The sequence below is a fragment of the Tursiops truncatus genome, chromosome 20 (genome assembly GCF_011762595.2).
Source record: "Tursiops truncatus isolate mTurTru1 chromosome 20, mTurTru1.mat.Y, whole genome shotgun sequence".
NCBI lineage: Eukaryota > Metazoa > Chordata > Mammalia > Artiodactyla > Delphinidae > Tursiops > Tursiops truncatus.
Window position 1 is genome coordinate 34,071,569 of NC_047053.1, and position 26,688 is coordinate 34,098,256.

The following is a 26,688-nucleotide window of genomic DNA, read 5'->3' on the forward strand; positions in this document are numbered from 1 at the left end:
TAGTTCGTTCGATGGGTTCCTTCACATTTTATGTGTCTGGTTCAGAGCTGGGCGCTGGGGCTATCCAGATGCATAAGGCCAGGGCACAGTACAGGTGCATGAGACAGGACGTAAACCAACAAGAGACAACAGGCAACCGATTTTAATTCAGCACTTGCTGGATACCAGGCCGGTGTGCTCCGTGCCGCGAGGCGGGTCTGTTACAAGGGATGTGGAATCAGTGGGGTAGGACAGGGCACTTGGACTGAATGTTGCAAGAGCAGAAAATCCCGGGGGGAATGGGCTTGGCCAGGAGAGTAGGTTGTCAACTCCTGGGTCACGCCAACCCCAGGCACCTGCTGTGAGGAGTGTCAGAGATGCTGTATGTGGGACAGACAGGGTTCAGGTGAAGGGCTGGACAAGCAGGCACCTGAAGAACTGTCCCGGAAAGTGGAAGGATCATGGGCCTTGGAGTCAGTCACCTGGGTTCCCTAATTCCAGTTGTGTGACCTTGGGCAAGTCACTGAACTTCTTGAGTTTCAGTTTCACAGTTTGTGAAATGGGGCTAATGCCTACTTGACGGTGTCATTGGGAGAATTTCAACAGGAAATGTATACGGATGCACCTGTATGTGTATAATGCCTGGCACTCAGAATACCCTAAACTTATGTTCATTTTCTAAAAAGTAAAGAGGACGCTGCTGCTGCTGGGGCCAGACACACTGGGAGGTAAGGCTTGCAAGCAGACGGAACTTTTCTTTCTGTCTCTGTGAACTGGAAATCGCTGTGCTCAGCTGTTTTTATTTCTTGGGTCAAGCTACAGCCTGCTTTATCTGCCCATCAAGGAGGAAGCCCCAGCTTCACTGAAAATTGGGTTGGTTGGGAGGGACGGGGGAGTAGGGGGATGTAGGATGATAGCTAAAGGGTATGGAGTTTCTCTTTAAAAGGTGATGAACATTTTTTAAATTGACTCTGGTGACGGGTGCACATATCTGTGAATATACTAAAAACCATTGATGTAACACTTTAAATGGGTGAATCGGGTGGTATGTGAATTATAACTCAATAAAGCTGTTTTTTTTTTTAAAAAAAGAATACTTCTTGCTGTACTAATCTGGCAACAATGTGAAAAAATATTGTGTTGGTATCTCAAAGGAATCGAGTGAGGATTAAATGAAGTAGATAATACACGCCGAAGTGCTTAGTACCATCGTTGACAAGGAATAGGAGGTCTGAAAGTGCTTTGGTCTCTTCCCTTCTCCATCCTGTAGCAACTGCCAAGAGAGCACGCCAGCAAGAGAACAGCCAAAGTAAACAGAGAAGCTCTTTATGCCAAATCGCAGAGCCCACGAGGGGAATGTGGGGGAAGGGCAGGGAGGAAGGATCCTCCCCACTCCTTTATTCACAGGTTTAGATGGTGTTCCATCTGCTCTCTTAGTTTGAATTTCTGGACCTAGAGGAAAGGGAAAGGAGTGAGAACCAGGCGTGGGCCTCTGCCAGCTAGGGTGACCAAGCCCAGCTGGTTTGCCTAAGACTGAGGAGTTTCTCAGGTTAAAGCCAGGAGGGTTTGGGGCAAACCAGGATGAGCTGACTAGTTGGTTACCCTACTGCCAGCCTCTCAACAGAATCTGGCCCACCACTCGGGGAGGTATAGGCAGGCCGCCTGACCTTCTGCACCTGGGCCCCGGGCTCCCCTACCCCTCCCTGGTCTCCTTACACACCTTTCCTGAGACGGTGAGGGGGTAGTTTGTGACAAACACGATGTATCGCGGAATCTTGAAGTGGGAGATCTGCAGACCAGAGGGAGATAAAGCATGAGGCTGGGCGGGGTCCCACAGTTGGGTGTAGGGGACAGTGGGCTGACAGGTTGGCAGGCAGAGGGTGTTGGAGAAGTGAGCAACGTCGTGATGCTTGGGGTGGGTTGAGGGTCCCACCTTCCCTTTGCAGAAAGCCTTGATCTCCTCCGCTGTGGTCTTCTCCCCTTTCTTGAGCTGAATGCAGGCACAGATTTCCTCCCCCATCCGCTCATCCTTCACTCCTACCACCTTCCAGAGTCAGAGATAGAGATCAGACATCCCCATCCCCATCCGCGTCCCCTGCTCTTGGGGTCTCACCTGGGCTCACCCGGGCTGGGCGCCTCACCTGCACTTCCTGCACCTGTGGGTGTGTGTGAAGGAAGTTCTCGAGCTCAGCGGGATAGATGTTCTCACCGCCGCGGATGATCATATCCTTGGAGCGGCCCAGAATCTTGCAGAAGCCCTGCTCGTCCATCATGGCAATGTCTCTGCAAGGAAAGCCCAGGAGCCGCCTCTCGCCTCTGCCTCATCTGGCTGGCTCGCTCACTCATTCAGCAAAAATTTATCAAGCACCTACCATATGTCTTGCACTACTCTAGCCTCTGGGGCATATAGCATGAACAAGACATTACTTGGATCGTATAGTCTCATGTAGGAGGCAGATAAAACCAAGGAAACCCATACCTATGGCATATTTTTTCTCTCTCTAAACATATCTATACATATGATTTTCATGGCTGGCTTCTTCTTATCATTCAGGTTTCAGCTCAAACGTTTCCACCTTAGAGAAGCCTTCTCTGATCACCCAGTAAAGGGAAGCTCCCCTCCCCACCACAGCCACTCTCTCTCTTAGGACCCTATTTCATTTTCTTCGTGATGTTTATAAATGTCTGAAATGATCTTGTTTGTATCTGTCTCCCTCCACCAGACGTGTGGGAAGTGAGGGCAGGACCCTTCCCAGTGTGCCTTCCGTTGGGCCACCGGTGTTTAGAATCATGCTGGCACATGGCAGGTGCATAATTAGAATTTGTTGAATTAAATGAGTGACTGAATCTTGGCTCAGATTTTGCAGGCACTGTCCCAGGTGCTCTCATCTGTGCTGCATTTGGTCCTTCTGGGAGCCCTATTTGGAGACTATGGTCATCCCCATTTTATACATTTTGGAAACGAAGTCTCGGAGATGTGAAGGGACCATCTTGACACACATGTTCTCCCTGTTCTAGTTCAATGTTGCCAGCTCAGCCTCAGGACCCCCAGCCTCCCCTCGGCAGCCCAACTCTCCGCACTGCCCTGCCTTCTCACCCTGTCCGGTACCACTTGTCCTGTCCAGTTGCTTCCTCGGTCTTCCAGGGCTCACCCCAGTAGCCCAGCATGACGCAGTACCCTCGGATGCACAGCTCTCCAGGTGTGTTCAGCTCTGCCAGTGTCCCCGTCTCCACGTTCACGATCTGGGCCTGGGACCAGGCAGCTTCAGGCTGGGGCCTCCCACCCTCTCACTTCAGGATGGGGGGCCCTCAGGATGGGGGGAGCTTTGCCTTCCTTCCCCCTAGTAATGAATCCCCCTGGCTCTGCCCATCCCCAGGGAAGGGAGACAAAGGCTGGAGTAGGTCCATCACCAGTCCGACCCTGGAGCTGGGCATGAAAGAATAGTTGAGGCCCAGGCCAGGAGGTGCTGAGGAAACAGAGTGGAAAGGAGCTGCTCAGAGGAGGAAGCCTGCGGGGGAGCCAGGCCAGCTGAAGAATTATAAACAATGCACAAGAAAGGGGAGTCTCCTCTTACTTCCCATTAAGCAGTAAATAAAGAAGCCAAAGAGGGTGGCACAGCAGGGCCATGTGAACAGAAGAGATGGCAAACAGGCAGAATCTGAAAGCCTAGTTGAGAAACGAGCCACAGCCAATGTGCAAGGAAAGCTTAGCCTGTGTGCCTCGTGTCTGCATCTGTGAAATGGGGAGAACTACACTTGCCCTGTCTACCTCACAGGTGGGCATCCCAGGGAGTGGCAGTGAGGCTGTCAGACACATGGGAGGGGGCTGATGTCACTGCACACTCACTTCAGGGAGAAGGGCAGTTGGTCCCTGGGGAAGCACTCTGGCAGTGACCCCAGAGGGGCAAGGGCACAGGGGGGGAGGGGAAACCAGGTACGGGCTGGCATAAAGCACCACTGTTACAGGCTGGGAATTTGAGAGCGAAAGGTGCTCTGGGTCAGCCTTCAAGGTGCAAGGGACCCCCAGAGGAAGAAGCTGCTTGGGAAACTGTTTATGCCAAGCGAAAAGAGGACCTCTGCCAAAGTGAGTGGGGGCGGGTGGGGAGGCAGGGCTATGGGAGGGAAAGAGCTGTGTAGGAAAAATCTCTGTGCCCTGGATCCTCTTTGAGGCTGTTCTGGCTGCCCCAAAACAGACAGTGGGCTTGGCAAAAGCACACCTCAGACAGGAAGGGAGGCTGCGGAGAAGGTCAGCTGCGGCTGACCACTGTTCCAGCTCTTCCCCACTCAGGCCTCAGCCCACAGAGAAAGCCCCAGGCCCGGCAAGACCTTGCTGCTGCAAGACCTTGCTGCTGCGGGCTCTCAGCGTCTTGAGTGAGCTGTTTGGATCTCTAATTGAACGCAATAGACATCCCAGGGGGTGAACGCCAGGCGAGTGGTGGGAGGTGGGGTCTGGGGCCCACCTCTGTGTGAGGCATGATTCTGCCCACACTTTCCGTCTTCTGCTCCACAGTGTCCTCGGTGAAGTTCATGAAGGTCACGGGACTGTTCTCTGTGGCTCCATAAACCACCTAGAGGGTCCAGAAAGGGTGTTTGGAACAGAGCCCAGGACTGCAGCAGGGTGGGGAAGTTACCCTGAGGGAAGGAACCGGGTGGGGGGTGGGGCGGGGAATGGGGAGAGTGGAAAGGCAGTTGAATGGTGGGAAAAGAGGCATCTTCCGCAGAAGTCGGGAGGCAGAGGCACTGCATGTATTGCAGACTAGCTCAGCTAGCAGGGGGCCGGGCTCTCAGTCTTTGTTCTTTCCTGGAGCAGCGTTACCAATGTCCCAGCCTTCTCCACCTCCTCCCCCCGCTGTCTGAGCACCCCCTTCCTGATTTTGGGCCACAACATCCCCTGCCCCACCCTTCCAAGCTGAAGGACCTGTAAACTTGATGAGAAAGCCAGCCTGCCTTGACCAGCTGGGAGCTACGCAGACACAGCCCACCCGAAACCCGGGACAAGTGCCTAGCCTTGGGGTAGGTGCCCCCCAAGTTCTGGAGAGTTTCCTGTAAATTTATTTTCCTCAAAATAAAAATACAGCCAAAGCAAGGATTTAAAAAGCCAGTGGCACACCCCCCCACCCCCCCTTCCAGTGGTCAGAACATCCTAAGCAACAGAAAACCAGCAGCCAGCCCTGGAGGAACATCACCAGGCGGTGCTCTCGGCCAACTATGACCCCCATCTAGAGGCGACAGGTGACAGGGGCTTAGGAGAGGGCAGGCCTCCACACCTGAGTGCTGGGTGAAGGGAGAGGGGCTGGCTGCCCTCTGTGCCAGGTTCCTTCCAGCCAGCAAAGACACCAGACATTTTTTCATCCTTCAACCCCACCCTACCCGCCATTTCCTCTGTGTTAGTGGAAATGACTCAGGCATAGCTGGGGTTTGGAGAGACCTGGGGTCTGGCTCCTCCCCTCACCCCCAACACAGACAAGAACCCCTACCATCAGCCCAGAGCTCGCTTTGGGGCCAGAGCTGAGACTCTGCCTGCCCACTCTCCCCTTTCCACAAAAATGTGGACACCGTGGCAGTCACGTGGACACACAGAGACCTGGTCGGCTGGGGCAGGGCTGTCCACAGGATCTAGGGTCGAGAAGCCCAAGCTGTCCGGGGCTGGTCCCTTGTAGCCAGGACCCAGCCCCCTCACCCCCCCTCACAGTCCTGGGGCCACTGCCCAGGTGTGGCTTCTGTCAAGTACACCTTGATGCCTCTCTGGCTGCCACTCTGGGAGAACCCCCCCACCAAGGGGTCCTGACCGCTGGGGGTGGGGATGAGGAGGTGGGGACATTTCAGGGAGATTAAGGACGGGGGAGATGGTGCGACTGTGCCTGTGGTCTTCAGGTGTTTGCCAAGCCCTGTGCATTCCCCTTGCCCCCAGTTCCCACTTTTCTGGTCACCTTCAGTCGTGGCAAAGGGGCATAGGCGGTGCAGGGGACAGAAACTCAAGCCCGGGGCTGGGAGAGAGGGGCCAGAGGCGGGGCCAGAGGCCAGTCCAGGGCAGGGAAGAGCTCCCACCTCCTGAGGACTGGCTGCGGGTGCAGCTGGAAGGGGAGCCCGACGCCAGAGAGCCCCATTAAAGCGCCGCCGGCCGGCGACTGCGGCGAGACTCGCTGTCCGGCCCCGCTTCCTCCCTCGCTGGGTCCAGGGCACACGGCCGAGCGCAGAAGGGGGGAGGCGTGGAGGCTCAGACTTGAGCAAACAAATAAGTTCAGGGAAGCCTCCCTCTCTTTGGTGTAAACTCCGGGCCCGGGACACACCCATACCCACCCCGGCGGGGGGTGGGGGTGGGGAGGGAGCAGAATCCGAGGGCAGGGAGATAGGGGACCACACGGTCCCCATGGTGGGGGGGCCCCTCCCCTTCGAGGGCGGGGGCGCAGCTCCCGGCGGCCTCGCGGCTCCACGTAGGAGCTGGCTCCGGCTGCCGGCTGTGGTCAGGGCCATCGCATAAATAGGGCGGGAGACGGAGCACTGAGGACTTGCCGCTGCCCCCAGCCCCGGCCCCAGGCGTCCCGGCCATGGCCCGCCCGATCGTCTTGCTCAGCCTCGGCCTCCTGGCCGGCCTGCTGCCGGCGCTGGCCGCCTGCCCCCAGAACTGCCACTGCCACGGTGACCTGCAGCACGTCATCTGCGACAAGGTGGGGCTGCAGAAGATCCCCAAGGTGTCCGAGAAGACCAAGCTGCTCAACCTCCAGCGCAACAACTTCCCCGTGCTGGCTGCCAACTCGTTTCGGGCCATGCCGAACCTCGTGTCGCTGCACCTGCAGCACTGCCGCATCCGCGAGGTGGCCGCGGGTGCCTTCCGCGGCCTCAAGCAGCTCATCTACCTGTACCTGTCCCACAATGACATCCGCGTGCTGCGCACCGGCGCCTTCGACGACCTGACCGAGCTCACCTACCTCTACCTGGACCACAACAAGGTGACCGAGCTGCCCCGGGGGCTGCTCTCTCCGCTGGTCAACCTCTTCATCCTGCAGCTCAACAACAACAAGATTCGCGAGCTGCGCCCAGGCGCCTTCCACGGCGCCAAGGACCTGCGCTGGCTCTACCTGTCGGAAAACTCCCTCAGTTCCCTGCAGCCCGGCGCTCTGGAGGACGTGGAGAACCTCGCCAAGTTCTACCTGGACAGGAACCAGCTGTCCAGCTACCCCTTGGCTGCTCTGAGCAAGCTGCGGGTGGTGGAGGATCTGAAGCTGTCCCACAATCCCCTGAAAAGCATTCCCGACCATGCCTTCCAGTCTTTCGGCAGATATCTGGAGACCCTCTGGCTGGACAACACCAACCTGGAGAAGGTGAGCTCCTGGCTGCAGGGCTCTGCCCCGGCTCCTTCTTCACTGCCAGGAGGCCCAGGGATCCAGGGCCACAGCTGGGCACCATCCCCTCTCCCCTAAATTTGCCTCTTCCTGTGGCTATCTCCAAGGTGAGGAGCTCTGCTACCTCTGTCCTCATCTTGTCATATTCTCACCCCAAATCCCACCCTGCTGCCCCTGTCCCTGGTCTCGGCCACTGCCCTCCTAGGATTCCTACTTAGGAACAGAGCTGGGGCTGCCCTGGCCCCACCAATGGCCCCCAGGAGGCATGTCCAGGGCTCCCAAACCCCCTGCTGTGGGCAGCAGCCTGCTCTTCCTGTTGGGCCTTCCACCCCTCCTCCGCTGTCCCCCCCCCACCCCCCATCTCCAGTAAAACTACCACCCCATAAAGGGAGGTTTGTTTACTGAGGAGCCTTCCAGAGGAGCTGGGCAAATCAGGCCCACAAAGACACCCTGTTCCTGGTGGGGAGTGTGCTCAGATGGGGTGGGGGGGCTGGGGAGTGAGGAGGAACACATACCTGAGGAAGACCCCCTCCATGCCTCCCAGAGGCCCTGATGGATCCCCCCATACCCACCCCCAGTCCACACACATACATTCCACTGCATTCTCAGGTCCATTTCAGCTGAGTGGGGACAGGGGGCCTGCCCCAGGTTGCAGACATGCACCCATGGGTTCCGTGAGGGGGCAAAGGCAGAACCACTCACCCCTGTTAACCTTTGGCTCAAGGACCCTAGGTATCTCCCCATAGGAAAGACTGGCCATGGCTCACCGTGTCCCAGACAACTCACTGCCCTTTGCCCACTCCGGTCACCAGATCCATCTCCTGGCTGCTCAGTCCTTCCTCCTCTGTGATGCCCAGCACCTGGCCAGGTGGGGCTGCCTTGGGTCGGAGTGGAATCCTTCCCTGGGACTAGAAAATCGCTCTGGTGTAGGGGCTCCGGCCAGGAGGTTTGGGCAGGGACCAGGGCAAGGTGGGGGAGATGGTCATCAGAGCAGTCTGATCACCAGGGAACTTCACACCCTTCTCTGGGCCACAGGCACAGAGATGAGGGCAGAATCATACCTGGACGGCAACCAGCCTTCATCTGGGTGGACAGAGTCTGCCCGAGCTTGCCCTTCTTCAGCCCCAGCCACTCCCCAGCAGAAGTCAGAGTCGCCCGTGGCCCACCATTGCCAGCGTGGCCTTTCAGTGGGAAGTAGAGCAGGGCAGCAGGGGCTCATTTGGGGCAGGGGAGGCCAGGCAGAAACTGTGACGTCTGGGCCAAGATATGGGCACCAATAGAATGTTTCCTCTGGAGCCAGACAACCTGGCCCAAGACTCCACCGAGGTGGCTCCACAAATAGTCTGGCAGGCAGTGAGGGAGCAGTGAGGACAGAGCTGGGGGACATCCCAGGACCCTGGGGGCTGTGGGGAACCTGGGCCCACTGCCCATCGCACCGAACACTGACCAGCTTCACTGTGTGCCAGCTTGGGCCACTGGGGCCAAACTCTGGCTGCCTCCCCAGCCCCAGTGTTTGTGCAGGAAGCATGGTGCCAGGGGAGGAGGAGCTGGATGTGGTCCTGCAGCTACTGTTGACTCCCTGGGCAAGGGACTTAACCCCTCCCCCGCCCCCCGCCAATTTACATATTGGAAATAACACTACCTATCTCAAAAGGTGGTTGTATGGATTAGCTCATCTGAGACAACTTAGTCATACTGTGAAACTCCTCAAGGTGCCACTGCTTACGTCCAGGGAACGACCCTGCTCCTCTGGGGCCATAGAGATGGGAGAGGCCGGACACGGGCTGGGGTGCTCACTCGTGCCCACCTCCCTCCCTAGTTCTCTGATGGTGCCTTCCTGGGTGTGACCACGCTGAAACATGTCCATCTGGAGAACAATCGCCTGAACCAGCTGCCTTCCAGCTTCCCCTTTCACAGCCTGGAGACCCTCACCCTCACCAACAACCCCTGGAAATGTACCTGCCAGCTCCAGGGACTGCGGAGGTGAGAGGACCCCCGTGGTACCCCCAGAACACGCTCGTGTGATGGAGTAGAGACACACTGGCCCTGCACTAAGACATCCTGGGCATATGTCCTAGATCTCTACCTAATAGGTGTGGAACCCTGGGCATTTCCCGATTTGCATGAAGATGACAGTTCCAGACTACCTTAAAGCCAAGTCAACCTGGCCCCATAGCTCACTGGCCCTTCCTCCAGTACTCTTACTCTCTTCCCCTACCCCAGCAACTCTCTGTCTCTCCAGGTGGCTGGAAGCCAAGACCTCCCGCCCTGATGCCACTTGCGTGTCGCCCGCCAAGTTCAGGGGCCAGCACATTCGTGACACGGACGCCTTCCGCGGCTGCAAGTTCCCCACTAAGAGGTCCAAGAAAGCCGGCCGCCATTAAACAGGTATGGCCCGGTGGGCAGGTCCCCCATTCCCTCTCTAGAGATTCTGGAAGTGAGGAGGGTGTCTCAGGATACTTCCCCACCATGAAAGGGCGTGCAGACCCTCCATGTTTGCAGGGAGAGGAGGGGAGGACTGGGGCTCCCCCTCTAAGGGGGAAAATGATGCTGCCCAGGACCACCACCATTCTCTCCAAACACCGTCTAGGTTGTTGGAGTCCTGACACCAATCCTCGCCTCACCGCAGGTTCTGACCCAGCCGGTCCTGGTGACTGGTCTCTGCCTTCTGCCGGAGAAACTACTGATCCTCCCACCTCTGACCCCCACCTTCTCCCCACAGCCTTTGCTGATGCACAGAGCTGTCCACACCTAGACATGTCCTGGCAGGGGACGCGGGCACTGCAGCACAAACCCAGCTCCACCGGACGGTGAGAGCTTCATCACGCCTGGCCCCACGGCTACGGCTCCTCTCAGAGAAGCCGTTGCTGAGACCCCCCAAGTCCTTTAGAACCGGAACACGGTGGCCATCAGGATGGCCACTCTTCCAGAATCCTCGTCTCTGCTCCCCTTTCCCTGCCATTTGGAAACAAACATCAGATCCTTGCCCCACCCCTTGCTTCTAGGAAGGGTCTCAAGCCCCTACCCCCAACTTTGCCAGCCCCCGCCTGCCAGGACACTCTAGCCGGACACTGGTGCTTTGCCACACATCCTCCCGTGCTGCATTTCTTCCCCAGATTTCTATAAATATAAATTTATGTATGTGTAATATTTACTCCCCTGTCACCTATCTCTGTGACTTGAGAGCTGCCGATTAGGTAAGACTGTTTTGTCTCACATCTGCTTTCTGGAATGACGGCCAGCCGGAGGGTCTTCCTTGGAGACCCAGGCTGGGCTCCTCCCCACTCCCAGCAATCTCTTCTTGCCCAGCCCCGTCCTCCACTCACCACCAGTTCCTTCATGTTCAGCTTGTGGATGATGGCTCGGATCAGCTCTGAGGATGCAGGGGACCCACCGATCACACCTGAATCAGAGAGAGGGCTGACACAGCTCCCACCTTCTCCAGGCCCAGTGGACCCTCCCTTCACCTACGGCCCTTTTTAGGAAATAACATTCCCTTCTCTCCCCAACCCCGGACCTATTCCTAGACCAGGCAGCTGGCCTTGGGCTGGAGTCTAGGGACACTGGGGATTTTCCTCCCTCCCACCCATGTTTCTACAGTGGCCTTCTTGCCCCTAAATGAAAGATTGGGCACGTATGTAGCTCACTGGGCCAATCCTGGCCTGCCACCCTTGGCCCCATCCCACCTCCACACATGGCTGAGATGTCATAACTTGAGAAGTCTGGCTGGTTCAGAATGTCCACGAACATTGTGGGAGTTCCGTACAGCAAGGAGCCTCTGTATGAGGGAGGTACATCTCAGAATCAGGCTTGGAAGTAGAAGGGAACTTCCTCTTCTCACCACCCCACCTGACCCTACAGTAAGGGCCAAGGCTGCAACTATGGGGAACAGGCAGGAGAAGCTCCTTGGAGGGAGGAACTGGTCCTCGCCTGGGGGTCTCCCACTACCCCGTCTCCATTTCTCCTGGTTGGAGGGAAGAGACATCTTGGAAAGGGATCAGGGCCCAGAAGTGAGGAATAGGAGGGTCTTATCAGCCCACAGATAGCTGTCCACTGATGCCCACCTCTCTCTGCTGATGGCCTCCAGCGCCTTCTTGCCATCAAAGACCGGAGAGGACAGGATGAGGGTGACCCCGTGCATCAAGCTCACCATTGTGCCTCCCACGGAACCCAGGCAGTGGTACAGGGGGCTGGGCAGGACCACCCGTGACTTGTCTGGTGGCTGGAGATGGAAGCAGGAGGCTGGGTCTATTGCAGGGCCCCCGGAAGCCAGTTCCTCTAGCCAGCGGGGCAGCCCAGCAAGCCCCCCACCGCCGGCACGGTGCCAGGGAAGCCCTTGCTGGGCCAGCACCCCCTCACCTTCTGGTGCAGTCTCAGGCGCTCTCCTATCATGTTGGAGTTGTTGACAATGTTGTAGTGGGAGAGCGTGGCCCCCTTGGGGCTGCCGGTTGTCCCCTGACAAGACAAGCAGGTGATGGCTTGGCCTCTTTCATCCCATCTCCTTCCCACCCTGGGCCAGTGCATGAAAGAGCACTGGACTGGGAGTCAGGAGACCGAGACGGCTGCCCCAGATCCATTCATTCACTCAGTACATATTCACAAAGATTTGCCACATGCCTACACGGTGCCAGGTGTTAGGATCCACAGAGGTGGCAAATAAGGGCTGTCCTTATGCCGCTCAGAGAACTCTGGGGCTCACCAGCACATGCCCTCTCTGGACCTCAGTCTCCCGATCTGCTAAATGAGGGGCTCTGACCTGTGGTGGCTCAGTGCATCTGCCCCTGTGCTGGGGACAAGAGGGCCAGGGGAGGTGGGCATGTGACATGGACACCAGGTGCTGAAGTTTTCCCGGGCAGAGCAGACAGCTAGGGCCGGCCCCACTAGAAGAGTGTTTGCTCTCCCCTGATCTCTACTGCTGCCTCCTCCCTCTCGGGGGAGGGCCACATGACGGGCAAGCGTTAGTGTGCCAGCCTGGGCTCGGGACAGGAGACCTCTGCCCTACCGAGGTGAACTGGATGTTGATAGGGTCATGGCAGGACAGGAGCTGCTGGGTGTGCCGGAGCCGGGCCAGATTCTGCTCTTGACTGCCAGCTGCCACCACCTCATCCAGAAGCAGCGTCCCTGGCAGAGGGGCGTCCGCCGAGATGACTGTGGTCAGCTCTGGGAGCCTGGGGGTAAGGGAGCATGGTGAGAGTCGGGGGCTGAGGAAGGGCCCACAGAGATGGGGACGGGATGAGGGGGCCAGGAGGCTGCACGAGGCACGCCTCCCAATCTGGGACACCCCCACCTCTGACTCTTCAAGTGCCCCGGCTGGGCCTTCTCCACCTCTGGACAGATCTGCTTCAGGATGCTGTAGTAATGCTGGGTCTTGAATTGCCTGGGGAACACGAGGGCCTTGCAGCCCACCTGTAGGAGGGGAGCGCCCCACCGCGGTCAGCAGGAAGCCCAGCCTGGGGATGTGGTGGCGTCCTAACAGTTGCTCTCTTGCCCACACCCACCACCACCACCACGACACACACATGCGCCACCCCCAACACACACACACCACCCCCAACACACACACTAGCCTGTCTGACCAACAGCCCACTCTTCCCACCCACCGTCTAAGGAAGGACAGACTCTGGGGGTCACTCACTTGAGCATGGCCCCCCAGCCCAGTCAGCCCTCTATGACAACTGGAAGCCCCCTGTGCCACCAGCTGGCTCCCCCGCCCCCACCAAGGCTAGGAATGGGCCTACCTTCTTGAGGGCATACTCCACCTCCATAGCCTGGTAGGCTGGGTTCACAGACACCTGGTGGAGACAGAGAGGGTACATCATGTGTCCTGGGCAGACTCTGTCCCTCTCACTGCCCCTCCACCCTCAGAGGCAGCACCCTGTACCTTCTGAAACCAGCCAGGCACCAGTATGATTCTGGGGCCAAGGGTCAAGGGGGTTCCCCTGAATGATGCCCCCCCCCCACAGCCAGCTGTGCCAGGTAAGCCCCTCCTCACCAGAATGATGCCTGCCTGGGCCGTGGCCAGCTGCATGAGTACCCATGCGTAAGAGTTGGGTCCCCACATGCCCAGACGGTCACCCTTGCGGAGGCCAGTACTCAGGAGCCCAGAAGCAGCTTTGTCCACCTGGTATAAACATGGCGCAAAAGGGTGAGATGCAGGTGAGCAGAAAGGGGCCCATGACTCGCCCCTTAACCTTTGGCCCAGGGGTTCACATCAGAACCACCTGGGAACAAGGGACAGGCAGATACCTAGGCCTCAGCAGATCTGGAGGCGGCTTGGGAACATGCGTAGTTAACCAGTGTCCCAAGAACGACTGATGCAGGAGGCACCTGGGCCACCTCTGCCTCAGTCCTGCCCTCCTCTCCTGACATCCCTTGGGGCTCTCAGGCAGCCCCAGCACCCTGCCCCACAGCTAGGCACCACCCTTGCTGCTCCACCCGGCCAGGGCAGCCTGGGGGCCAGCACCTGCCCACTTTGAGGGTTCAAAGTCAGGACCCACCTCCTCCTTGAGCTGGGCAAAGGTCAACCTGATGTTTTCGTGGTGGACAACCAAGGCCTCTCGGTCCGGGACCCTCTGCGCTGTGGCATTCAGGCATTGCCCCACAGTCTTGTTAATGAGGTGCAACGTGCTGTGGCCCTGGACGTGGCTGAGGCCTCCAATGGGCAGGGTGGCGGTGCGATCCATCTCTCCAGAGCTGTGGGGAGAGCGGCGGTGGGCTCAACTGCACCAACCCAGGCGTCCTGGCAACAGAGGCTGGCACGCCCCGCTGGGAGGTAGGCTGCTGACAATGTGTGCGGGATACTCCAGAAGCTGTCTGATCCGCCCCATCCCCAGGGACCATCATCATTTAACTTAGGACCTGCTTCGCCCTTGGGAGATCAAACCTGGAGGCTGACGTCCTGTCGTTAATCAGAGAGAAGGTTCTTTTCCCCAACCTACTCCCCAGTTTCCACTCAGTGCCAGGGGCCTGGAGCCTTGGTGCCAAAACCCTGGAAAGGGAAACTAAAGTCAATCACGCTGATTTGACGAAGCAGGGAGGTGGCCTGTGTGGGCTAGGAATGGCCTCATCCTACACACTGCTTCCTCCTAGTGAAAAGGCCCCTGGGTATGTGTCAAAACCCACAGAATAGTCTAACACAAGGACTAAACCTTAATGGACTACGGACTATAGTCAATAATAACGTACCATACTAGTTCCCTAATTGTAACAAATGTACCACACTAATGCAGACGTTAATAGCAGGGAAACTGTGCCGGGGTGGGGTGGGGGGTGGGTATAAGGAACTCTGTGTTCAACCTGCTCAGTTATTCTGTAACTCTAAAACTGTTTAGGGGGACTTCTCTGGTGGCGCAGTGTTTAAGACTCCACGCTCCCAATGCAGGGGGCCCAGGTCTGATCCCTGGTCAGGGAACTAGATCCCACATGCATGTCGCAACTACGGAGCACACACGCCACAACTAAGGAGCTGGCGACCTGCAGCTAAGGAGCCCGTGAGCCGCAACTAAGGAGCACGCCTGCTGCAACTGAGACCTGGTGCAACCAAATAAATAAGTTAAATAAATGTACATTTAAAAAAAATTAAAAATAAAACTATTAATTACTAAAACTATCTAAAGTCTATTCATTAATTAAAAGCAAAAACAAAAAAAGGTCCCCAGCAGTCCAAGTGTCACAGGCCTAGGGCTGCTCGTGCCTGCTTCGCTGCCCTGGGTGACGGCTGCTGGGCTCCCACCCAGGCCCAGCTGGGAGTGTGGTAGCTCTCAGACCCTGTTCTCATCAGAGAGGGCATGCTCCAGGACCCTTCCAGGATCCTTCCAGGCCTCCTCTGGGCCACCACTGGGTGGTGTGGGCCCCAGGGACCCTTCCTGACGATTCAGTCCTGCAGCTGCTGAGCTGAAAAGACCGAGCCTGGCTTTCACTGACTGACCACTTACGGCTTATGGGGGAGAATTTCTGGGAAGAACAAGGTAGGCAGGGCAGAGCGGAGCAAAACTGGTTTTCCCTGTAAATGGGTGAGGAGACCTCATGTCGCAGGAGGGCGGGTCCCAGTGTGGGCTGATGGGGAGGCTGTCCTGACTTCAGCGAGCTGAGCCACACATTGGGAAGCGAGCGAGCACTGGGCTGGAGTTGGGGGCTTGAGGTCTCATCCCAGGTGTACCACCCGCTGGGTGGGTGGCTGTCACAGACACCTTTGGTGTCCCTTGACATGTCTCCTCAGTGCATCTCTGGTTTCAGCTGCTGGGACAGTTCCTTGCGGTTCTGTCTGCTCAGGGACTCCCTCAAGTCTCCCCTTCTTAGCTGGACAGTTCTGGGAGGCATCGAGTCCCGGGGGGAAGACCCTGGTTGCCTGCACACACCCCATACTGACTTCTCTTCTTGTCTCCTCCGCACTCCCTCACTCCTACTTCCTAGGATCACAAATAAATCACCAGCACCCAAGTCCTTGCTCTCAAGAGAATCCAAGTTAAGATACCTGTGTCTTCATCTCTCTAGGCCTCAGCTTCCCCACCTATAAAGTCTGAGGACTTGGATCAGTGGTTATCCTCAAAGGGATGCTATTTACCTACCTGGGCAATCTTCTCAAAGGGCTGTAGGGAGCCACCTAAGCCAGGTGTTTCCCTCAGGTATGCTGGAGCTGAAAACAGCCAGGTGTCACAGGCCTCTGAAGCCCTGCCAGCAGCCCACACTCAGGTTGACAAACCTAAAGAACTACTGAGGTAGTTCCCTGTGGTCACCATGACACCCCTCAAGAGAGACTGTGTACCCAAATCCTTCACTCACAGGCATACTGTGGAGGGCGTCCATTTTTGCCCCCTGGGAAACACATACGCTCTTTTCTTCGGGTTTGCCAAGGTGATAGGGGCAAGAGCAAGCATGTGGAGAAAACCTGCTTAAGAAGAAAGTCAACACAGAGGAAAGTAGGAGAGATGGAAAGAGACAGAGAGACAAAGAGAGACAGAAACAGAGACAGGAAGACCCAGTGACAGACTTAATCTTGCGATTGTCGAATACCTAGACCCGGTCACGTGTTAAGCCTACCTACCTCTGGACTTTTCACTGTCAACGGTCAATAAATTCCCTCTTTCAATTTAAGCCAGTCTGGGGGTCGGGGATGGGAAAGCTGAACTCCATTTGCGACAACATGGATGAACCTAAAGGACATTATGCTTAAGGGGAATAAGCCAGACACAGAAAGATTAATACTGCATGATCTCACTTATATATGTAATCTAAAATATGAACAAACAAACAAATTTAAGCCAGTCCGAGTTCGGTTTCCATTGCTTACAACTGGTGAATCCTAACTATATACATTTTTTGCGTTCAGTGGCTTACCACTGCCCTTGAAAGCCTGGCAGGCCACTTCCCAACAGCCCAGCATCTGGATTAGAAGGCAGAGAAGTACAGATCTCAGCCAGTTTAATGGTCACATTGTCAACAGATCATTAAAGGTGGGGAGCGGGGGGATCTGCCTGACAACACGGACCCTCTTCTTCTCAAAATGACCCGGAGTCCTATTTTGTTTGGAATCTGGTTTTCTACACATTCACCATGGTTTTCAGTGGCTTCTTGGAGTGTCTAGTTGGCAAATCAACAGGTTGATTAATGTGCCCCCCCGCCAAATGCAGTTCAATTGCCCTGTGTATTATCTCCTTTATCTTCATGGTGGCTCTGATAGATGGTATGAGAGAGACCCCCAGTAGCCCCTTCTCCCTTAATAATACACCCTCGGATGTTCACCTGGCTATGGCCAGGTGGAATAGAGACCACATTTCCAAGCTTCCCCAGCAGGTGGTCTGGTCCAAGAATAAAGTTCTGGCCAAGGGGACGTAAGGAGAGGTCGTGAGTGCAGGTTCTGAGAAGAACCCTTAAAGAGAAGCACACCTTTTTTTCTTTCCCACTGGCTGTAATGCTGCCCATGACAGTTCTCTTGGACCACATGGTGAGCTTGGGCACCACAGAGCAACAGACAGAAGGGCCTGGAGTCTGACAGCAGGCTCTACCATGCCGGCCACAGACTGGCCATCTCCCAGAAGAAGAAACTCCCATCTCCTAAAACCACGGTGAGAGGGGATTTTTGTGATACACACTAAGCCAATTCTGAAAAATACAGGTGGGAATGATGAACTCTCATTGTACAGGTAAGGAAACTGAAGTGCAGAGAGGCAAAGTGGGCTGCCCAGCTGGTAAATAGCTGAGCCTGAAGTGGAGAGTTCAGTACCACTGCCCCAGCATTACAGCCTTGCCTGCCCAAGCCAGGGAGAAAGGATGGGATGGGTAATTCTCTTCTTTAGGCTCTGGATTTAGTCCCTATCTGATCAACAGAGATTGTCTAATCTCAATTTTATTTTTCCACAATTGTTTACTAATTGAACCCAAGAAACTGGGACTGCGTAGGGCAGGGTTGTGGTGGAAACAGATTGCTCCTTCAGAGGATTGAAGGGTTCTAGAAACACATACCAATGCAATTTGCTCATAAACTTAAGAACCACGCATCGTTTGGAAAGACCGAGTGCAAACACCACTGATTCTACTTCCCTCCTTCCTCAGACACACCCAACCGCCTTGGTCAAGAAGGGTGGCCTCTTCTTTTTCTACTCTTAAACAAAGTGGCAGATACCCCCATTTAAACCTGAAAAAGACAATAAAGAGATTTGGTTTCAGGAAAAGTTGTTTGCTTGTTTGTGGAAAGTTTAAGGAGTTGGAGCAGGACCGCCAGGAGTCCCAGCTGCTACCAACTCAAACAACTAGAGTAAGCCTTTAGCGACGCGCACTGGGTACTATAAAACGCCAGGTGGGAGTGAGTCAGCCAGGCAGGAGCTGGGAGGGAACTGGAGACAAGGTACAGCCCCACCTAAAGCTGTCCACAGAGAATGGGCCTGTGAAAATTCAGGCCCGGATCGGCTGCCAGATCCGATTTCATAAGAGAAGTCAGGAAACAAAGATTTAAAAAAAATATAATTCTTTTGACCTTTCATCTTTGGCAACTAATGTGGTCACTGTTTTATCCTCAGTGCTTCACAGGGCCTGGAATGTAAGAAGTGTTCAAATGAATGACCAAAAGAATGAATTATAAATAATGCACATAACCCAATTAAAAATAAGCAAACAACTTGAATAGATTTTCTTCCAAAGAAGATATATGAATGGCCAACAAGCACATGAAATGCAAATTAAAACCACAATGAAATACCACTTCACGCCCACTAGGAAGGCTGTAAACAAAAAACCAAAATATCAAGTGTTGGTAAGCATGTGGAGGAACCGAAACTTTTTTTCCGTTGCGGAGCACAGGCTCCGGACGCGCAGGCTCAGCGGCCATGGCTCACGGGCCCAGCCGCTCCGCGGCATGTGGGATCTTCCCGGACCCGGGGCACCAACCCGTGTCCCCTGCATCGGCAGGCAGACTCTCAACCACTGCGCCACCAGGGAAGCCCAAGACTAACTTTTATGCAATAAGGCAGGGCTGCAGGCTGCCCATGAAGTTCATGTGCTGTCCTCTTGGGCAAGCCTCAGTCCTCAGTCAACATACTCACCCTTGTGTGAGACACAGCTCCAGCTAGATGTGCCAATGCATCTTCTAGCTCATGGCAGATGAGAGGCAGGCTCTCCTCTTCCATCTCCCTTGCACATCACCCCAAGATTCATTATTCAACCCAGCAGCCCAAGTACTGCTCACTGATCCACGCACCATGGGGCTGCATTCTTGCAGGGGTGGGGTGGGGGCTCCTTTCCCTAATTTTCAGAAAGACACTAGGCTAGTGGTCAATCTGGGAGTAGAGATGGCAGATGGTTGGGCTGGAGGGGACAACTTTTAACCTGTAATAACTGTTTTATCCTGAAATAAAGTTATTTTTATGTACCCACAAAGATGAGTGACACATTTATACCAGCTACAACATACAACTAGTGTTCAAGAAAATGAAGGAGCTGTTGTGACAAATAAAACCCAAAGAGCACTAGTGAATGGTCATTTTCTTAACTGATGGCCATTTTAATGTGCAGTGGCCACCAAGAGCACGAGAATGACTATGATGTTGAAAGGTCCTCAGCAAAAAATAAGAATTTCGGGGGCTTCCCTGGTGGCTTAGTGGTTAAGAATCCACCTGCCAATGCAGGGGACATGGGTTCGTGCCCCGGTCCGGGAAGATCCCACATGCCACGGAGCAACTAAGCCCGTGTGCCACAACTACTGAGCCTGTGCTCTAGAGCCCGTGAGCCACAACTACTGAGCCCATGTGCCGCAACTACGGAAGCCCACACGCCTACAGCCCGTGCTCCACAATGAGAGAAGCCACTGCAATGAGAAGCCCGCGCACTGCAATGAAGAGTAGCCCCCACTCTCCACAGCTAGAGAGAGCCCGCGCACAGCAACGAACACCCAACACAGGCAAAAATAAATAAATTTATGAAAAAAGAATTTCGACCTAAGTCTCTTAGGGGAAAAAAAAACACCACCTCAAAATAGATCACAGACTGCATGTAAAACATTAGAAACATTTAGAAAACAACATGGGAGAAAACCTTTAGGATCTAAGGCTAGGCAAAGTTTTTAAACTTGACACTACAAGCACGATCTATAAAATTAATAAACTGACCTCATCAAAATTAAAACTTTTCGCTCTGCGAAAGACCCGATTAAGAGGACAAAAAGATGAGATACAGAGTGGGAGAAAATATTTGCAAACCACATATCTGACAAAGGACTAGTATCCAGATTGCATAAAGAACTCTGAAAACTCAACAGTTAAAAAAAAAAATTCAACTGGAAAATGAGCAAAAGACATAAAGAGATACGTCACCAAAAAGGATATACAGGTGGCAGATAAGCACATGAAAAGTTATTCAAGGGACTTCCCTGGTGGCGCAGTGATTAGGAATCTGCCTGCCAATGCAGGGGACACGGGTTCGAGCCCCGGTCCGGGAAGATCCCACATGCCACGGAGCAACTAAGCCCGTGCGCCACAACTGCTTAGCCTGTGCTCTAGAGCCTGTGAGCCACAACTACTGAAGCCCGCGAGCCACAACTACTGAAGCCCACGCGCCTACAGCCCATGTTCTGCAGCAAGAGAAGCCACCGCAATGAGAAGCCCGCACACCGCAACGAAGAGTAGTCCCCGCTCGCCACAACTAGAGAAAGCCCGCATGCAGCAACGAAGACCCAACGCAGCCAAAAATAAATAAAATAAATCTATTAAAAAAAAAACAACAACAGTTCTTTGATGATATAATATTGGGGACCACAAGGTGTAACTGGGCTGCCCAGTTCAGTGGGCCTAGAAGCCACACCATCTCCATCACTCTCTGCTGGGATAGCCCCTTGACACATTTGTTAGACCTGTTCTGAGGCCCCCACTTCTCAGCTTGCCTTTATGCTGCCACACCCAAGAGCTGAAATATTGAGCATAGGAGATCATGTCCTTTTCCCCGTGGTTATCAAGGAAAGCTAAACTGTTTAATGTATAACACACACTTTCATGAATTTTTTGTCAAGATTAATAGGTCACTCCTCCCAAAAGCAACCCTTGATTTTTGAGCAAAAGAAGATAGACACAAGAGTATATACTCTGAGAGTCAAGAATAGACAAAATTAATCTATGGAGATTAGAAATCAGAACAGTGATAGTCTCTGGTTGGGGAAGGGAACTGACTGGAAAGGGGCACTAGAGAAATTTCTAGAACTGTGCTGTCTATATGGTAGCCTAGTCACATGTGGCTCTGGAACACTTGAAGCATGGCTAGTCTGAACTGAAGTGTTCTGTAAGTGTTAAATACACACCAGATTTGGAAGACTTTATGAAATAAAGAATATAAAATACCTCCTTAGCAATTTTTAAAAGATTGATTACCTGCTGAAATGATACTTTGGCTATACTAAGTTAAAGAAAATATATCATTAAACTTATTGCCTATTTCTTATTACTTTAATATGGCTACTAGAAAACATAAAATTCCACATGTGGCTCACAGTATATTTCTACTGAACAGCACTGTTTTAGAGCGATAGACAAGTGCTGTATCTTGGGGTGTTGAGTAATGGGTGAATACATTTGTTAATATTCATCAAACTGCACAACCAAGATTTGTGCATTTTACTGTCTGTAATTATACCATAAAGTCCCATGATCTTTCCACCACCCAACATAACCTTCCTGAAGGAGTCCACAGCTTACAAAGAATGCAGACTACAAAGAACCCCCAAGGTAAGAGCTACAATGAAGATTTTGAGCAAGGCACTCTGTATTGGTGGAAGCTTCCTTTTTTTTTTTTTTTTTTTTTTTGCGGTACGCGGGCCTCTCACCGTTGTGGCCTTTCCCGTTGCGGAGCACAGGCTCCGGATGCGCAGGCTCAGCGGCCATGGCTCACGGGCCCAGCTGCTCCGCGGCATGTGGGATCCTCCCGGACCGGGGCACGAACCCATGTCCCCTGCATCGGCAGGCGGACTCTCAACCACTGCGCCACCAGGGAAGCCTGAAGCTTCCATTTTTAGCTCGAATAAAACTGATGGTGTATATGTGTTTTTGCAGAGAAAGTAAACAGGAAATTATTATTTGAGTCCAGTAAACTCAAGAAGACAGAGGGCCTGAAATACTTGGGGTTAGGAGGCATCCATGCTGCAGATTTTCCCTTGGGCCACTGTTCGGGGCTCATGGGGAAAGTACACAGGAGCCAGGGGTGGAGGCTGATTCAGAACACCTGCCCTTGATGGCATCACTAAGGTGCATACAAGGTTTAGCTCTTAGCTTTCTAGGGTCAAAACCCTCAATGTTTTCTGTTCACTCATAGAGGACTAGAGAAAACCAGAGAGCCCAGAGGTTAGGAAGAGTTCATAAGGGTTTAAGCATAAGTAAGATTTCATACAAGTATGAAGGCTTCCTATTTCGACCACAGCCCTCTTGGATTCAGGGATCCAAGTCTCAAAGCCCAGCCTCCTTAGGAATCACAGAATGTCCACAGAAATACTGCAGAGTGCTTCTTATCCAAGTGGCCTATTTTACAAAGAAACCAAGGTCCGGAGAGGTTGAGAGACTTGCCTAAAGCCATACTGGTCGGGCTGGGCTTGCTTTCCTGTCATTCAGCTCCCAAACCGAGAAATACATGCATGCCAATGAGATTCACAGAACATGATTCCTAAGGTAGAAAAACAGCTTGTTTATTTCTGAAGGGAGAGGCCCCTGGCAGAATTATTGGTTCCTGTCATTTATCAGGACACTCCTCTAGCAAGGCCCCTTTAAGAGATGCAATTACATCCTGTACTTTGGTTTGATCAGGGGGGAAAAAAAGCAGTCCTTTATCCCAACACTCAGCGTAATCACGGATGGGTCTGTCAACACAACCAGAGCAGCCCCAGCTTGGTTTAAGCAGTTACCTCTGCCAGAACGTCTTCCTCCTGCTCTCCAGACAAGGCTCTAAACGGTGGGTCTTGGGGGTCATTGCAGGAATGCGCAAAGCCATTGTTACATAAGTACTTTCTGTCTCATAACTCATTAGCACCAGGCTGCGGGTAAGAATTTTCTTACGCGACCTCATTTAACTCTCACTCTCACGACAACACTATTTACACATAACAAAAGTCTCAAGTTTAACTTAGTCCCAAAGCTACCAGCTAGAAAGTGGTTCTTTTGAACTTAGATCTGTCTGGCTCCAAAGTCTTTGTCTGTAGATGGAATAAATAAATAATGTGGGAGATGTTAGGAGGGCTTCCTACGCAGGGTTCAAAAGAGTTCAAGCACAAGCAAGAGTTTATATCAATACAAGTATACAGCCTTCATCCTTCAAACCACAGACCTATCATTGGAGGGATCAGGCTCAAATTCCAGCTTCTTTAGGAAGTCTTACCTAATCCCATTCCCACCTATCAGATTCTTCCCTGCTTTGATTGACACTCTCCTGGTAGAGCATCCTTACTGCCTTGAATCAGTGGGTCTATGATCCTTCCCTGCAGATCCCTTTCTGGCAAAGAAGCCACTGGAAACAAGTTCATTCATCCTTGTATCCTCCACTGCACCCTCTACAGTAGATTGCATACCTACTGTGTGCAAGGCAGGAGAGGTAACTAAAACCGATGTGTACCAGTCACTGATTACAACGTCCAAATTTATAGTTTATTTTCTATTATTATATTTAGACCGGAGTAGTGAGTAAGGATATCATTACCAAATCCCTTGTTAATCATCTTTGGTAGATTACGGGAAGGGTCTATTTTTCTATTGTGATTTCTACCCAAAACACTTCCTAGCTTAATATAATCCCCTCATATAGGGACAACATTTTATAGTTTCCAGTACTGGTCCCACCTGATTATAGCCATCCCCCTGGAGGGTGGTCCATGAAGCCCACCCATGCCCTTGCACCAACCATCAGCACTGAGTCACTGGAGCCCCCGCTCTGAGGGTGACACCTGATTCTGAGAAGCTTGAGCCACGGCTCTCTCTGTCTTTCCCAGCTCTGAGTGTTCCCGACACCCTGGGCGCAGCTGCCTCACTGGCAGCCCCAGGCCAGCGTTAGAGGTCTGAAGGAAGCGCGCTTATTGGAGCTTCATCAGGAATCGCATTGGATTCTGCCCTCCTAGGCTCCCTGAAGCTCCAGACTAGACCATCTGCCTTCCCTGGGGATGGGGTTGTGTGGACAAGGGGAAGGGGGTCTGTAGAGCAATGGGCAGCTTCTGCTTTCCTTCTGGGGAAAAAGGCTGTGGACAACCCTGACTTTGATGGATAGGGGAATGTCCAGAAGATCCAGGGGCTCCATTTAGGGCTGGGCAGAGGCTGACATCTTGGTAACTGGCCAGAAGAGAACCAGGTGCAATGAAGAGGCCACTGAGGAGGGAATCCTCTCCTACCTTCAAATCACTTGAAATTCCTACCCAGACCCCATTTGGAGGTTCTCAGGTACCAACTCTGCCCCAAAGCAAAGGCTGAGAAGAGCAAGCCTTTGTCCATCCAGCATGTAGGTAGCATCAGTGACAAACTCCACGGTTAGGTAACATACTCAAGGTCACACAGCTATAACCCAAAGCAGTCTGGCTTCAAGGTTCTTGCTTTTTCTTAACAGACAGAACTGGGGATCTGATAGGTAACAGGCATGGGGTGTTTGTCAGCAAGAAAGCAGGCTGTATGTGACCAGGTCAGAAAGAGCAGAGGACAGAAGCCCTGGAGCTTTCCGCACCATGGCACCTAGAACACTGACTAGTGATCATCTTGACTTATCTTCTCCCTCACTAGACTACAGGTTCCCCGAGGACTGCGTTCTCTGGCTTTCATAACCACAATACCCGCCCTGTGCCTGACGTGACATACGTTCTCAGGAACATCTGTGAATGCTCGAGACTCTTGAGGGCTTCTTAAGGACAAAGTAGGTGCAAAATCAGGTCAAACCATCATAGTCAGTAGGTAAGGCCTCAAGCACAAGGGAGTGGCAGGAATGGGAGGGAATTAGGCCAAATGCTCAGGAAATCTTTCTCTGGACACATGGATCTCCTCCTGACAGAGTCAGAATTTCAATGAGGCCTGGTGCCCCTACTCTGCAATTGTAGGCCTGTAGCATGTAAGAGACCTGCTTTGTTAACACATAAAAAGTCAAAGGTCAGGGGACTTCCCTGGTGGGGAAATGGTGAGAACCGTTTTCTTCATCAGAATCCCATCTGCTGACCTGCCCTGAGCCACTGGGTTTTCCCAGAAAATTAAGCCTAGTGATCTGAAAGCACTGCATGCTTTCTATCTTCAGAAACCAGCAAGTTCAAAATGTTGTGATCTGGGAGTTTGCATCTCCCTCCAACTTCATTTCTTTTTTTTTTTTTTTTTTTTTAACCAAGCAGTTCTCTCAGAGAACTTTTGGCTTCTCGTCACTTTTCCATGCCCAGACCTACACTCCACCTGGCATCCAAAACTGTGTCCTGACCTAGCTGGCTGGCAGGGCAGGCTCAGTGGTGCCCAGGCCTCCCCTTGCTGGGCGCTGAAGATAAAAGCCACCACTGATAACATCAGCGGGAGCCCAGCTCTGCTTAATCAACACACTTTCACATCTGTTATCTTACAGGGAGGTAACATTACTTACTGTGTTGCTGTAGAGGCAGGCAAAACTACTTGGAAACACATCCTCCACCTGCCAGCCCCCATCCCACCCTCTGCATTGAGGACAGAAGAAAACAGGCCCGGTAGGTAGCAAGGAGCCAAGCGGTGTTTGAGGAGAGGGGAGACTGCTGAGCTTAGTGGCCTAGGGTGGACAACACCGGGTGGAAGATCCCCAAGTTTATCCCTGCAAGGGGTCCAGCTCAGAGGCAGTGTCCTGGGGACAGAGTACAGGCCTTGCCCCTGCCCCTCCCCCTCGGGACAGACCGCTAACGGCTCCCACTTCTGGCCATCAGTGTGCCCGCGAATGGACGAACCTAAAGTCCCAGACCAGAGCCCAGAGTCAGTGCACGGTCCCTGCCAGCCACCAGCCGCAGCCCCAGTCTGCGTGGGCCAGGCCAGCATTTCCTGTTGCCTAGGTGCCAGGTGCGGGGTACCTACTCTCCCGCGTGTGCCGCCCGGAGGTGGGGCAGCCGCGGGCCTCCCAGCCCGAGCGCGATCGGCCCCCAGCGAGGTTCCGCAGGACCCCCAAGATCCCCTCCGGGAGACGGAGCCCGTCCCTCTCCTCCCACGCCGCGTACCTGAGGGGACGGACGCCCCACAACCCCACTTCCTGCCAAACCCGGGAGAGGCCGACCCGGGCCCCCAGCACCCCCGGGCTCCGGGCGCACAGCCTCCCGACGCGCAGCATCCCGACGTAGACAGCCACGGCTCGCCACTCCCGCGTCCGGGCCCGAGTAAACTTTTAAGTGCGCTGAGGCGGGGCGAGCGCGGAGCGCGCGGGGAGGCGGGAGGGTCGCCTCTGCCTATGGGTTGCGGAGGACTAGGTGCCGGCCGGGCGGGGCGGGGCGAGGCGAGGCCTGCGAGGCTTGGAACGTGCGGGGCACCTTCCCCTTGACCCGCCGCCCTCCGCCTCCCACCCTGTTAAAACGGCCCTGGTTTCCTTCTGGATCCGACGTCCCCGGCCCGCAGCCCAAGGCAGGTCTCCCTTCCCAACCACCAGGGGCTTGGGTTTGGGGGCGCAAGAGCGTATTGATTTCCTAGAGGGGGAGCCAGCGGCGCGGCGCGGCGCGGCGACGCCAGACGCGGCCGTCCCCCGAGCCGTGTTGGCGCGCGGGTCACGTGCTGCCCCCGTCCCCCCGCGGGTTGCCGGCCAGAGGCCAGGGAAGCCCGCGCGAAGCGCCCCCAGCCATGCCGGCTGGAGCAGAGAGCCCGCGGGGGAGGGGAGGCAGCTGGGACAAAGCGTGGCGCGGCTGAGACCGCTGCGGCCCGAGTGCTGGCTGAGGACAGACGTCAGC

At 54.1% G+C, this 26,688-nt stretch overlaps 2 protein-coding genes across 5 annotated transcripts; one reads left to right on the forward strand and one right to left on the reverse strand.

Moving 5' to 3' along the window:
- Positions 1–1,284: 1,284 nt before the first annotated feature.
- ACSF2 (acyl-CoA synthetase family member 2) lies at positions 1,285–26,136 on the reverse strand. 2 transcript variants are annotated; one of them, XM_033847376.2, is made up of 17 exons: positions 25,972–26,136; positions 14,206–14,310; positions 13,820–14,015; positions 13,315–13,443; positions 13,061–13,114; positions 12,610–12,728; positions 12,325–12,490; positions 11,682–11,777; positions 11,387–11,544; positions 11,009–11,100; positions 10,649–10,725; positions 4,440–4,547; positions 3,077–3,228; positions 2,121–2,262; positions 1,913–2,023; positions 1,700–1,768; positions 1,285–1,431 (listed from the first exon to the last, which is right to left on the reverse strand). In XM_033847376.2, exons 1-17 carry the CDS (start codon positions 26,079–26,081, stop codon positions 1,381–1,383), a joined length of 1,935 nt encoding a protein of 644 aa, XP_033703267.1. In that variant the 5' UTR covers positions 26,082–26,136; the 3' UTR covers positions 1,285–1,380. The 2 variants fall into 2 exon arrangements, with proteins under 2 accessions (XP_033703267.1, XP_033703268.1); XM_033847377.2 differs by lacking the exon at positions 14,206–14,310.
- CHAD (chondroadherin) lies at positions 6,410–10,636 on the forward strand. 3 transcript variants are annotated; one of them, XM_073798434.1, is made up of 4 exons: positions 6,410–7,301; positions 9,142–9,305; positions 9,565–9,710; positions 10,045–10,636. In XM_073798434.1, the coding sequence occupies exons 1-3, from the start codon at positions 6,528–6,530 to the stop codon at positions 9,704–9,706; spliced, it is 1,080 nt and encodes a 359-aa protein (XP_073654535.1). In that variant the 5' UTR covers positions 6,410–6,527; the 3' UTR covers positions 9,707–9,710; positions 10,045–10,636. The 3 variants fall into 3 exon arrangements, with proteins under 3 accessions (XP_073654535.1, XP_033703270.1, XP_073654534.1); XM_033847379.2 differs by having other exon boundaries at positions 9,913–10,635; XM_073798433.1 differs by having other exon boundaries at positions 9,952–10,635.
- Positions 26,137–26,688: the final 552 nt, after the last annotated feature.